This window comes from Podarcis liolepis (assembly GCF_965112155.1).
Source record: "Podarcis liolepis genome assembly, chromosome: 17".
In the NCBI taxonomy this organism is placed as follows: domain Eukaryota; kingdom Metazoa; phylum Chordata; class Lepidosauria; order Squamata; family Lacertidae; genus Podarcis; species Podarcis liolepis.
In genome coordinates this window covers 37020513-37034564 of record NC_139571.1, presented here as the reverse complement: position 1 = coordinate 37034564, position 14052 = coordinate 37020513, and the positions used below count along the sequence as shown (strand labels likewise).

The window sequence follows — 14052 nt, the reverse complement described above, 5'->3', positions numbered from 1 at the left end:
TGAGGTATTGTTACTGTTCCTGAACAAAGGTTTGAGCTGCTAGTGCTTTACTGCACAATTGTCCAAAGTGTGTGTGGGGGGTTTCCCCTCTGGAGCACAGAAATGGCTTTGTGTATACCAGCCACTGTCATGGCCTCACAAAATGGCCAAGATCAACAAACACTGTCAGGGAACTGACATCGGAGCGAGAGGCGAAGGGGAGGCTCCCAGATGATGCTGGCGAAGGACCCAGCAGCAGGGGGAGAAACAGCTCAGTAGAGGGGGAAGCCAATCAGCGCAACACCGGGGATAAAGGGAGGCAGACGGGGGAAGTGGAGAGAGGGCTCCAGGACTCTTCACTGGACATCAGTGAGGAGAGCCCAGGTCCTCCGCTACCCACGCCTTCCCTGCACAGAAGACTCCCGCGCAGTGAAAGGAGGAGGAGACTGGGTGTCAAACAACTTTTATGTTGGAAGAGGTTCAAGAAACGCCCACTGACGGATTCTGCCAGTGACTGAGGCAGCCACCATGAGAAGGGGCTGTGCAGTCAGAAAGTTTTAACAAGGCAAATTAACCGAGAAAGGCACCAGTTTATGCACGAGTAACTCATACCCATTACAAACACCTTTCTGTACCCAATAACTAGCAAATGGCTACTCTTCCTTTGGGGCAGAGGGAAGCTTCAAGGCATGGCTGCAGTATTCCTGCAGGGTGGAGGTACCCCACCATAGCTATAGCCAATGGTATCTAAAGCCGCTTGGAAATCCCTGGAGAATCAGTGGGGCCATTTTCCCCCAGACTTTCTGCTAGAACAAGTTGCCCACCAGAGCAACCAAGTGAGTTCAGGCCCTAAAACCAGCTTAAAGCTGACCAAAAGGTATTTGCTAATTGGTTTTGTCCATTTGATGGGGTCATTGTTGATGCATTTGAGCACCCCTCCCAAAAAAGGAATATTGGTCAATAAACTAAATCAGATGGATATAATATATATTTTTATTCAACAAAGGGATACTCCATTGGGACGAGTAGGTAAACACATAACTCTCCCTTCAATGAGGTGTTTCCATCCTTTTAACATAATCAACCCTTGCTTTTTATTTTTATTTTCCCTCCCTTCACCCTTAGATCCCAGCACAGGTCACAAGCATTGAAAACATAGCATTGAAAACAGTTTAAAACAATGGAACAGAGTCCTAAAACCTAGAATTTGAAGGCAATGATTAGGAACCACTTTGGATTCTGTTCCTTTGAGGTTCCTTTGCCTCTTTTGCTGCCACGGGACTAGTGGAGGGGAAATGAAGGGCGGGTCTCCTTTTATATTTGGGCTGAGGCTCATGTCAACTTTCCGGTTTGTTTTCCTAAAAGAGGAACTGAAAAGAACAGGCGTGTCTCAGCAAAAGCCTGACTGAATTCCACATAAATCCCACTGCTATGTTGTTGTTTTTGTGTGAAAGAAAAATGCACTTTGAACACAGATAGAGCTCATATCTGGCATAGGAGGGGAGACCACACAGCTGGTAACAGCTCAGAACTAGTCTACACAAAATGCAAACTATACAGGCTATACCCATATATTTAATTTCTGCATTTATCTCCCACCTTTTTTTGCTCCAAGGAGCTCAAGGTGGAGCACATGGTTCTCCTTACGCCTCATTTAATCCACACAACCCTGTGAGGTAGGTTAAGCTGAGAGGCAGTGGCTGGCCCAAGGTCACCCAGTGAATATCATGTCCCAGGGGGAATTTTAACCCTGAGACACATCTGCATTCGTCGACTTATGACGTTATAAATATGTTATAACAATGTGACACTAGATGGCGCTGTAGAGCTGAAATCACAAATCAACAAGAATTTCTGTTGAGCTTTTTGCAACTTTCAAAGCTTTGCATAGTGTTTTTTTTATAGCTGGTCTCCCAAGTCCTAGTCAGACACTCTTAACTACTATACCACATCGGCTCTCAGTATGACTGTACCATTTCATACTACAGTGGTACCTCGGGTTAAGTACTTAATTCGTTCCGGAGGTCCATTCTTAACCTGAAACTGTTCTTAACCTGAGGTACCACTTTAGCTAATGGGGCCTCCTGCTGCTGCCGTGCCGCTGGAGCACAATTTCTGTTCTCATCCTGAAGCAAAGTTCTTAACCTGAGGTACTATTTCTGGGTTAGCGGAGTCTGTAACCTGAAGCATATGTAACTCGAGGTACCACTGTACTGGTGAAAGATCACCCAACAAAATGCCACCCCCATTTTATGATTTCCTGTATGTAGAAAACTGGACCGTGTTCATGAAAGATAATCTTACTCGGCTACAAGTGATTCCCAAAGATGAAGGTTATTTCTAGCAAGCAGAACAGCTCCTTTGGCTTCCAGTAACTGCTGTTCAGAAGCATTACTGTCCCTGGTCATGGAGGCAGAGTACAGTCATCATGGCTAGCAGTTATTCATAGCCATATTCTCCATGAATTTGTCCAATTCTATTATAAAGCTACCCAGTGTCTTCCATAGTTTAACTAATCAGGTCAGGGAGAATGGTTCAGCCCATGAGCATAACCCGGAAAGCAGGGAGGGCAGGTGCCCAGCAGTCAAGTAAATAAATAAAAATACTTAACTGAAAGCAGAAATAATCAGAATATTCGAAATTGAAATGCTTGCTGTGGCCACTTGGATGATGATGTTGTGGCTCATTCTAGTCACGCAACTGGCTACCCGACTGAGCAATAGGCGTGGCTTCCGCAAACTAGCCAATCGTGTCGCAGGTAGCTTGGTCCAGCCCCCCCCCCCATAAATCCTGGCTACACCCATGGTTCAGCCTCGTTATCACCTTGACAAGCTATATTTCTTTGTGCAAGGAGAGATTTGGTCCCACCCATTGCCTCCCAGCTGGGAGCAGGCAGTGGCGTAGCGTGGGGGGTGCAGGGGGGGCCGGCCGCACCAGGCGCAACATCTGGGGGGGGCGCTCGCACTCGCAGCTCTCGGCCCCTAGGGCAAAGGGGGCGCAAATTACTTGCCTTGCCCCGGGTGCTGACAACCCACGCTACGCCACTGGGAGCAGGTATATATGCAATGCATCTCCTGCAGTCTGAATTGACAGGGTGGGGAAAGCTTCACCACTTGATTCCAATTTATAGTATAAACTGCACCTTCTTCCTCTTCCTCTTTATCACTGCATTAAAAGGTAACTGCATGTTCTCCAGATTGCACTCTGGCAGCACTAACTCTGGTACCATTTGGTCTCTTACATAGAGACTGCCCTGTGCTGCAGAACCTGTTCTGCCCGCAATATTTCTTTGTGCGTAGAAGTGGTATTAAAGGCACAAAAACGACACCTGGAAAAGAAAAACAAATAAACTGGTAATCCTATGCTTAATCTGCCGAGATTTACATGTACCGGGCCTGTTTCCTTTTATGATTTTGTTCCTAAAGTACGTGGCACCTGATCAGCCTGGCTTGAGTTCAAGCTGAGCATCGAAGGAAAATATAGGCACTGTTTGAAGCTGTGGCTGCGAAGGAAGCGAGGAAAGAATTGGAAAGTGATTGACAAGTGGGTGGTTTCACGCATCTATCAAAGTGGCCCACAGGGGGGTGGGGGAGCTCTGGATCCGGCCCGCCTTCAGCAATCCTCAATGGGAAAGTGGCCTGGAATGAGAATAGTAGCGGCAAGAGGAATCTGTAAAGACATGTTGCATTATAGAGTGCTGCTGTTCAGAAATCCAGTAACTCCCTTCCAACACACACACACACACACACACACACCGAGAGGAGAGGGAGAGTGTTTTTATTCACACCAGCCAAGTCAGTGAGCATTCTGTCCCTCACAGCACTCTTAGTCCTCACTGGGCTGTTTTTGGTCCTTTGCAGATTAGAGCTCTCCCTTCACACACACACACCCCAAATCACAACAGATCAGTTTCTTACTGAGGAATATTTTGATGTTCTAAAAACTGGATCCAGTTACAGATAGGTAGCCGTGTTGGTCTGCCATAGTCAAAATAAAATTGGTCTTTAAGGTGCTACTGGAAGGAATTGGTCTGGAATAAGATTGGTCTTTAAGGTGCTACTGGAAGGATTTTTTTTATTTTGACTAAAAACTGGAAAAAGTTTTTAAATTAACCTACACTCTTGGAGACTCTTGAGAGTCCCATGGACTGCAAGAAGATCCAACCTCTCCATTCTGAAGGAAATCAGCCCTGAGTGCTCACTGGAAGGACAGATCCTGAAGCTGAGGCTCCAAGACTTTGGCCACCTCATGAGAAGAGAAGACTCCTTGGAAAAGACCCTGATGTTTGGAAAGATTTGAGGGCCCAAGGAGAAGGGGACAACAGAGGACGAGATGGTTGGATAGTGTTCTTGAAGATACCAGCATGAGTTTGACCAAACTGCGGGAGGCAGTGGAAGACAGGAGGGCCTGGCGTGCTCTGGTCCATGGGGTCACAAAGGGTCAGACACGACTAAACGACTAAACAACAACAACAACAACACTCTTAAGGTGTGCTCCTCCAGGGACTCCAGCCTTCATCTCTAGACAGGAGAGGATTTGCACCATTAGAATGCAGGGTTCTGGATATACACATTAGAACTGGTTATTTGGAGCAATAAAAACAATAAAGAGAAGTGGGAAGTTTTGGAACTCACAAGGGCATATTTTAAAGGTCTAGCAGCCTATATTTTCTGGCTTTACTTTGCTGCACATTTTGTGATTTTAAATATCTGCTGAGGTTTTCTCACCAAAGAGTACTTGCCCCAAGCCTGGATATTGGCACCCAGGAATTCTTCTTCTATATACCGATGTTCTGACTTGATATAAGGCAGCTTCTGATATTCCGATATTTTAAGCGTTGGACAGACATTCAGCTAATGCGTTATGTTTCTGCTGCAGCTAGAGGTCTCACTTTAGCTTTTTATTAAATTGCTCATGCTGTACGTATGTTCCCTTTCCCCACTTCACTTTCATTTCCTTTAGTTTAGCTTGCGTAGCGCTTTCTGTCCTCAGATAGCCACTCCCTATCCATTATCACCAACTATGAAATATTACAGTAAGCTAACACAGCAAGATAGTAAGGCGCAGAAGGCTTGGGCTTTCACCTCAGGAGCAAAGTGAATGGATTTAAAAGCTGGGGAAACATCGGTAGTCAACATTTCACAAGTAAAGAGCACTTTGGCACTGTCGGGTCTGAAATGATGGAAATATTTTTTTAGCACTATAAAACTTTAGAAACAATACTCTAAATGTGACCTCCTCTTAACATGCTTTCGCAAACTAAGTTTGTTATTGGTATGAGCTTTCGTGTGCATGTACACGAAAGCTCATACCAATAACAAACTTAGTTGGTCTCTAAGGTGCTACGGGAAGGATTTTTTTAAAAAAATAAAAAATTATTTTGTTTCAACTACGACAGACCAACACGGCTACCTACCTGTAACAAAAAATATTAAAAACTTCAAAAACATAAAAACAGTTAAAGACAATTATAAAACATTTTAAAATAATTAAAATTAACAGTACGGTGAAGGTAAAGGGACCCCTGACCATTAGGTCCAGTCGTGACCGACTCTGGGGTTGCGGTGCTCATCTCGCTTTATTGGCCGAGGGAGCCGGTGTACAGCTTCTGGGTCATGTGGCCAGCATGACTAAGCTGCTTCTGGCGAACCAGAGCAGCGCACGGAAACACTGTATACCGACCTTCTGATCGGCAAGTCCTAGGCTCTGTGGTTTAACCCACAGCGCCACCCACGTCCCAAAATTAACAGTAGAAGAGAATTTTTTTAAAAAAATTGGAATTTATGAGTCTGGATAGGCAAGGCAGCGGAAATTTAGGATCTGAATTTTCCTTCTCTTAGATTGGCTACCTTCTTCCTCTCATTTCTTTCTACAGCTTGGGCAGAAACTACCTTCTTGACTAATTGATCTTGTCCACTCAATCTGCCAGAGCCTGTCCTCAAATGCAGGGGAAGCTGCTAATTCACCAAGGGTTTGAGACCCAGCGATCACCTTCACTTGGCTTAACCAGCCAGCAGAAGCCGTTGTCATTGTGTGGCTGCTTCATGCTGAAGCCATAGGCGAGAGCTGAGTGCCAGGTGGGGACCAAAGGTGGACAAACTACCCCAGGGGGAGCATGATGTGTCCCACACCAGAGGTACTTCCTCTCCCCTAACACCCCATACACCCCAAAACTCTGACTCAGGTGTAAATATATCTCAAAGTCGCCATAGTCTCTGCAGTGCCTTATTTCCAAAGGAAACATACACCCCGGGTAAGCACCTAGAACACATGCAATCTCATACTGCTGTGGAGATTGGGGGGCAGTGGTGTAGCGTGGGTTGCCAGCAACCGGGGCCGCGTGGAGGGATGGAAACAGATGGAGTACACATGCACATTCAAATGCCTAACCACGTCTGCGCACCCTGGAGATCACAGACACAGAGATAAGGAAAGAAGAGTCATCTGTTGTCTGGAGGTCATTACTTGGTTTGCATAGAGAAGCCATTTTCAACGGAGCCCAGTGATGGAAGTGCGCAGTTGTATTGAGGCAGCACCAGGTCTTGAAATGTTGCGCCTCCTAACAATTTTGCTCCAGGGGCAACCGCCCCTGTGCCCTCCCCACGTTACACCACTGTTGAAGGTAGAGCTTATCAGTTTGCATTTCTTAGTGAAGAAAGTATTGACCTGATGTGTAGAGATCTTTCCTATTCTGCTTAATTCAAGAGGGTTCTGGAAGCTTCTCTGTGTGAAAGAAACAAGCAGAAGGTTCATGATGTTTTGATTTCTCTCTATATATTTTTATCCTGCTGTAAAGCACTTTGGGATCCTTCATGGGAAGCAACTGCAAAGGAAATAATGTTTCAGTAAGATGCCCTCAAAAGACAAAAATAAGAGGCGCCCATATGTTGCATCTGACGTGTGTGCAATCTGCGCACACAACACTTGAGCTGTATGTGTCAGTTCGCATTTCTTAGTACAGAAAGTATTGATTTGATGTGCAGAGATCTTTCCTATTCTAATTAATTCAAGAAGCTTCTGGAAGCTTCTCTGTGTGAAAGAAACAAGCAGAAGGTTCATGATGTTTGGGTTATTCCTTCAGAGAAGCTGAGTACAGCTAGCTTAAACTGCTTCTCTTATCTCTTTCTGTCAAGGTCATGCTGACTAATAGTAAGGCCAGAAGGAGCCTGGGTTTCACTTTCTCTTTCTATCTCTTTTCTTTTTGGTGTGGTGTTCCGTACATGGTATGCTTAGTGTTAAGGTTTAGTCTTATTATAAGTTACTGTAAGTTTAAGTTAAGTCTGCTGCAACTGGATTTCTTATGGACCGTGCCTATCCTGAATGTATTGGATTTGTGACCATTATGCTCATTTGCCTTCAGTAGCAGTAAAGCTCTGCTGGATGAAATACAACTGCCTCTGGTCCATTTTTGGGGAATCCTGCAATGTGTTTAAGTTTTTATTCTGTTAACTATACGTTGGGATTCTACTCTGGATCAATATGGAGTAGAATTTCCATGACACCTGTCCTGTGTAATACAGAATTGTCCCATAATTCAAGGGAAAATTCTACATCCTGTATTGATACCTGTATTTCAGGTCTTCTTCTTCTTCTTCTTCTTCTTCTTCTTCTTCTTCTTCTTCTTCTTCTTCTTCTTCTTCTCTCTCTCTCTCTCTCTCTCTCTGTCTGTCTGCCAAGTTACAGAAACTCTCCAAATGCATGTGCTTGAAAGGGTGTGTGAAGGGTCATGTATTTAAGATCTGGGTATAGCCCAGCACAGACAGATTTACACATTCTTATGCATATGTGTGTGACAAATTCTAAAGAGGCCATCCTGTTAGGCTGCAATAGATTGGAAGAGATTGCTTTGAAGCCACTTTGCCACCAAAAGAAAAACCCCACCCCCCAATCACCCTGTCCTGTATTTTGCCAGAACAAAAGTGGTGACTCTAGTTGGGGAGGTGTGAATAATAATAATTGTTATATGAATTCTAAGGTATTATATATAAAAAATAAATGTTCATAAATGTACAAGGCAAACACATACATAAGTATATAAACCACGTGTCTGAAATAGAACAGGAGAACAATCCTGAAGCCATTTTGACTCTCCCAAACTGACCTGAAATATTTCTCAGCAGGGAGGACGGAAATGGGAAAAGCTTTCTAATAGTAGGGGCTTACACCTCCCTGTAAATACAGTCTGGAAAGTATCTGTTAAGCTGAGCACATTATCAATATGTGTAAGAGATTCAGGAACTACTTTAAGTATTTACCATCTCAAAGGAATGGACAGACTACCCAGAAAAGGCAATCAGATAAGGAATTATCAGGTATCCTGACAGACAGGAGAGAAGCAACAAACTCAAATTTCTGCTGGGGACGACCTATTTCTGTTATGTATGTGTTATGTTTTGGGGGGGGGGTCCTTGAGCTACAGGGTAGGCAATTTCAAAAGTCAATATAAGAGCTTGCACACCAATGTTTGGGGCTCCTCTCCTCGCTCCCTGTGTGGGGTGAGTGGGGGACCCTATTGTAACAGTTTAATAAAGATCATGCTTACTAGCTGCTTTGCTTCTCAATAATCTCTAGTGTTGTTGTTTAGTTGTTTAGTCATGCCCAACTCTTTGTGACCCCGTGGACCAGAGCACGCCAGGCCCTCCTGTCTTCCACTGCCTCCCGCAGTTTGGTCAAACTCATGTTTGTAGCTTCGAGAACACTGTCCAACCATCTCGTCCTCTGTCGTCCCCTTCTCCTTGTGCCCTCCATCTTTCCCAACATCAGGGTCTTTTCCAGGGAGTCTTCTCTTCTCAAGAGGTGGCCAAAGTATTGGAGCCTCAGCTTCATGATATGTCCTTCCATTGAGCACTCAGGGCTGATATCCTCCAGAATGACTCCTAAGACACAGTAAATGCATCAGACTCCCATTCACAGCCATCCTAAATATTCCTCCAACCTAGCAACTGTGAGAATACATCCTTGAAAGTGGTCCAGCTTTTATCAGTGCTTAGGGTACCCCCCCAAAAAGCACCAATTCTTTATGGTCCAGCTCTCACTTCTATACACAAGGGGACGACAGAGGACGAGACTGTTGGACAGTGTTCTCGAAGCTACCAGCATAAGTTTCATAGAATAGAATCATAGAGTTGGAAGAGACCACAAGGGCCATCGAGTCCAACCCCCTGCCAAGCAGGAAACACCATCAGAGCACTCCTGACATATGGTTGTCAAGCCTCTGCTTAAAGACCTCCAAAGTAGGAGACTCCACCACACTCCTTGGCAGCAAATTCCACTGTCGAACAGCTCTTACTGTCAGGAAGTTCTTCCTAATGTTTAGGTGGAATCTTCTTTCTTGTAGTTTGGATCCATTGCTCCGGGTCCGCTTCTCTGGAGCAGCAGAAAACAACCTTTCTGTATGATATGTTTCTGGATAATATGTTTTGCTTAAATTTTGAATAAAAAAGTTTTTTAAAAAATGAATGTGAAGAACAGCAACACCACTTTCAATTACAGATAGGTAGCTGTGTTGGTCTGCCATAGTCAAAATAAAAAAATTCCTTCCAGTAGCACCTTAAAGACCAACTAAGTTAGTTATTGGTATGAGCTTTCGTGTGCATGCACACTTCTTCTTCACACTTTCAATGTTCAATGCATAAGAATACTTTCATGTTCAAACTGAGTTGGGCCAAGTAAGCAGCACCCAGAAACTCCTATTCGAAATCTAAGCGGGCGGGGGGGGGGTGTGGAATGTTGACAGAGTCGCGTCTTCGGAACCCTCCTCCTCATTGGCTTTTCAACCGCCTCGCGCCCCCGAATTCGATTGGCGGCCTTCACGTGCCGAGGGCGGGGCGGGCGTGGCTTTGCCGGAGAGGGCCTTTGCGGGGCTGGGCGCTCAAACCGGCGCTCGAGGCGAGCGGCCATTTTACCTGACCCGCCTCCTCTTTCGGCACGTCCGGAAAGGGGGGGGGGGGTTCGCTCCCGGCCAGCCTAGTCTTGTTTCGTCATAAAAGTGGCTTGAGGGAGAGCGAGAGAGAGAGAGAGGGCGGGGTCGCCTCCGCAGTCGGCCGCGTAGCCCAGGAGGAGGAGGAGCAGGAGGCGGCAGCGGGCCGGTAGAAGCGGACGGCGAGCAGGAGGAGGCTGCGGAGGCGGGGAGCGGGCCGGGCCGGGCCGAGACCCCTCGGGGTCGCCGCGGGTTTGGGTGAGTGGTGCCTTTTTCCCCCCTCCTCTCCTCAAAAAATAATAAACCCTCAATAAATAATAAACAACATGCGCTGGGTTTGGTCTCGCTCCGCGCCTGCTCACCTTGCGCGCTTTCCTCGGGTGCAGTCCCCCCCTTTTTTTTACATCCCCTTTTGCGCACGGGCGTAACGTGGGAACCGAGGAACCCGTGACAGCCTTTGCGCTGCTCGCCGCCTGTCCCCGTGCATGAATATAGCCCAGGTTCGCCGAGCTGTCATATATAAATTCAGGAAATAATAATGCCAGGCCTTCCTGGCATTTACATCCTATGCTCGCCTTTAAAATTATTATTAGGTATTTCGTGGTTTTTACATCATGATTTTATTCTATGAACCGCCCTGGGTATAGGGCAGTATATAAATTTAATGAATGTAATAACAATTAATAAATACCACCCAATGTCATCGTCACTAATCTGACTTAACACTCATCTATCAGTAGAGCTCCTGGTTGTCTTGCTGAACTGTTTACATTCTTAAACATTCATTTATTCAAAATGTTTCTATCCTGCTTTTAGGGCGGTATATAAATTCAGTATAAATTCTCTTTCTCCATCTCCTTCACATACACACCTTTAACACACACACACCCGTACTATCTCTGAATTTATTTTCTGGCTTGTCATAGTCTTGATGTCTGCTTCCCTGTGTTGCTGGTGCTTATAATCTAAACTCTGAATGTCAGCATCTAGTGCCATATGCCTGATAAATGGCATCAATCTGAAATGAATTTATTGGGGCATACATGAAGGCCTGAGGTGGGGGGAGACCTGGAGCAATGAAGAAGAAATACCTGTCCCCGCCCCTGATTTTTCTGCTGTTTTTCTTTCCTGATTTATTTAATAAAAAAGTCACACAGTACACTGCTAATTGTTGAAAACCTCAACAAATGATAATTATATCGTTCTATCTGTTTACAAACACATAACAAGCACATAGCCCTAAACCATAATTTAGCATTGTGTGTGAATCAGATGCAGATATATAAAGTGATCCTAAGCCGTTAATTCTAACAAGCTTTCTAAAGCTGTTACCCATCAATTTTGTTCCTATTTTGATTGATAATAAATAATAGTTGTTATAAAGTATTATAAAATGTATTCCGTGAGCTTCAAGTAATTATCTAGCAACAGCCTTGCAGGATAGGATAGTATTATCCCCATGTTGAAGATGCAGGGGTAAAGTTGGAACCAAAGTTTCCCTTAAGTACTGTGGGCAAACTTCATAAACACATGTCATCGCAATTTTCCTGTAGTATGAAATCAGAACTTTTAAAGAACTTGGTACATAATGGGCATTTCCATGTTCTAGGTCTTGAGTGGCAAGGCTTTTTGGGGTGGGCCAGCTAGACCAGCTGACGCGCATAAGAATCACCTGTGCCAGATGAATTGAGAAGGATATAAATGTTACATTCTTTCATATTTTACAACACTTTAAAAAACAACAACTGAGGAAGCTGCTCTTGAGAGATGTGTACTATATCTGTGCTCTTTAAAACAAATGACCATTTGTTTTTGACAAAATAATCATGGGGGGGGCAGCTGTTCACAAAGTGGGGACTGTCTCAACCTTTGTGTTCTCCTGTTCTTGTCATCCTCACTTGGAGATTATTTGACATGGTCAGTTGGCCCCTATAGACTCTACCTTGTGATGTTTGTAAAAGTATTTGATAGCCCTCTCAGATTCTACCTATTTTGTCCAGTTGACTGCTTATATCTACAGTGGTAGGCAGAACGGAATGTAGGCAGCATAGAAACAAATCATGAGCCTTGTTTGGACAACACAAGCAGCCAGATTCTGGCTTGTGTAATCCATGACAGGGGAGAAGCACTCCAAGAACTCTTGGACAACATAAACTAACATGCTGCTCATTCACATTAAACCATGGTTTATGGTGATATGCAAACTGGGCAAACTGGGCCAATAAAACGTGGTTAACAAAATGACTTTACTGAATATGCTGTACTTTACTGAATATGCTGTACCTTCTAACTGTATACAGTGGTGCCCCGCAAGACGAATGCCTCACAAGACGGAAAACTCGCTAGTTTTCCATTTTGGAGGTGCTTCACAAAACTAATTTCCTATGGGCTTGCTTCACAAGACGACAATGTCTTGCGAGTTCCTGATGGTTTTTTTTTCCTCCCCCCCTTTTTCTAAGCCGCTAAGCCGCTTATCAGCTGATCCGATCAGCAGATAAGCCGCTAATCTGTCAATGGGCTTGCTTCGCAAGACGAAAAAACCGCTAGACGAAGAGAATCACAGAACGGATTCTTTTCGTCTTGCGAGGCACCACTGTATTTTACTTGGTTGTCTTAAAGGAATTGTTTGGAATTTGTAGGAAGCCCCTCCAGCAACAGCAAAAATAGTTACAGCCACTTAAACGATAGGCTACCCAACATACTAATATTAAAGGAATGAATTCATAAAGTGTAGTGTATAGCCTCAATGATAAAGTTAACAAAACATATTCATTTGCAGGAAGGTAGATTAAAGCAGCATATCTTTGATACATTTGGTCAGGGCAAGTATTTTAACTTGTCGGTCAGGGTAATCCTCCTTTTCTTCCCCTTTGCACTATTTCGGGAGTTCTCCTTCCTCTCAAGCCAATTTTAGAAGGCAGGATGCCCTGTTGCACAAGTGAAGTTTTTGCTGACAGGACTCATTAGTGGAATCTCATCCCCCAGGCTCCACATCCCTGGTTTAGGAGGTTAAGGGTGGTTCCACTCTGTTCATAAAATCAACATGATGATGTGTTAAGAATACAGGTGTCACACCTCAAGCAGTAAGTCACCTATTTCCTGTGTCGCGTTCTAGGCGTGTATACCTAAACTGAGATACCTTTGCCAAAACTGTACTTCGGAAAATGGAACATATCAATAGATCTGTGAATTTGTCTCCTCTTGAGTTAGCATACATTTTGCAATTTTTTACTGCTTTATATTTGCCAAGCCTGTCGGTTGAAATTCTAAGAAGCTGCTGATGCTATTATGTAAATTCAAAAAGGAAGCCTCTTCTTACAGAGAACTGACATTTTTATCATTCTTTTCATTCGAGTAACTCCAGCTCATACATGAGTTACCCCATTTTGTCCTCTCAACAACCTTGTAAGTTATCCTAGTCTTACAGAATTTCAGTGCCCAAGGAATGTCGCAGTGCAGGTGAGGATTTGAATTGAGGCATCTGTGGTTAAGTTGTCAGTGACCACTGCTGGTTGTGTTGCACTTTGATGCCAGTAACGGGCAAGGCATTTGCTCATCTGATGAGGAATGCTTGTTGGATTAGCAACCAAACAGCTTTTTGGCTTTGCTGTAGCAAGTGGCTTATTTCAGAATCATGGAATCACTGTGCTTTCTTCTTTTGTGTTGGTTATTGACTCTCAAACGCTGAACACAATGGTATTGGATTTTTGCTTCTTAATGGAAGAGGTCAAAAAAAGGAGAAATGCTGACTTGCATCTTAAATTCTAATGACATCGCTTTTCTGTTACAGGTGAAAATGCAGGAAGCGGATTTAGTTGCAAAAATGCTCCGAGCTGTTCTACAATCCCATAAACATGGAGTACCCTTTTCCCGTTTGCAAGCAGAATATAAATCATTAACTGGAGACTTGATTCCCTTTAAGCAGCTGGGACATTCTAATTTAGAAGGATATATAAAAAGCATCCCTGGAGTTGTTAGGGTTGAAATTAGTAAAGCTGGTGAGGTAAGAAATGCATACAGTGCTTCATAATTGTGTGTGTATTTTGGCTGTAAAATGTCATAGAATCATAGAATCGTAGAGATGAAAGAGACCCCAAGGGTCATCTAGTCCAACCCCCAGCAGTGCAGGAATCCTGACCACAGCCATCCCTGGG

General features: G+C 44.3%; 1 protein-coding gene across 2 annotated transcripts in view; it reads left to right on the top strand.

Annotated features, from left to right (window-relative positions):
- Positions 1–9814: 9814 nt before the first annotated feature.
- Positions 9815–14052, top strand: part of TDRD7 (tudor domain containing 7) — a 35485-nt gene continuing 31247 nt past the window's right edge. The window contains exons 1-2 of one of the 2 annotated variants that reach the window (XM_083481691.1): positions 9815–10156; positions 13689–13901. In XM_083481691.1, coding sequence (XP_083337817.1) covers positions 13695–13901 — 207 coding nt within the window. In that variant the 5' untranslated portion in view covers positions 9815–10156; positions 13689–13694. The remainder of the gene's footprint in view (positions 10157–13688; positions 13902–14052) is intronic. The other variant, XM_083481692.1, reaches the window with a different exon arrangement.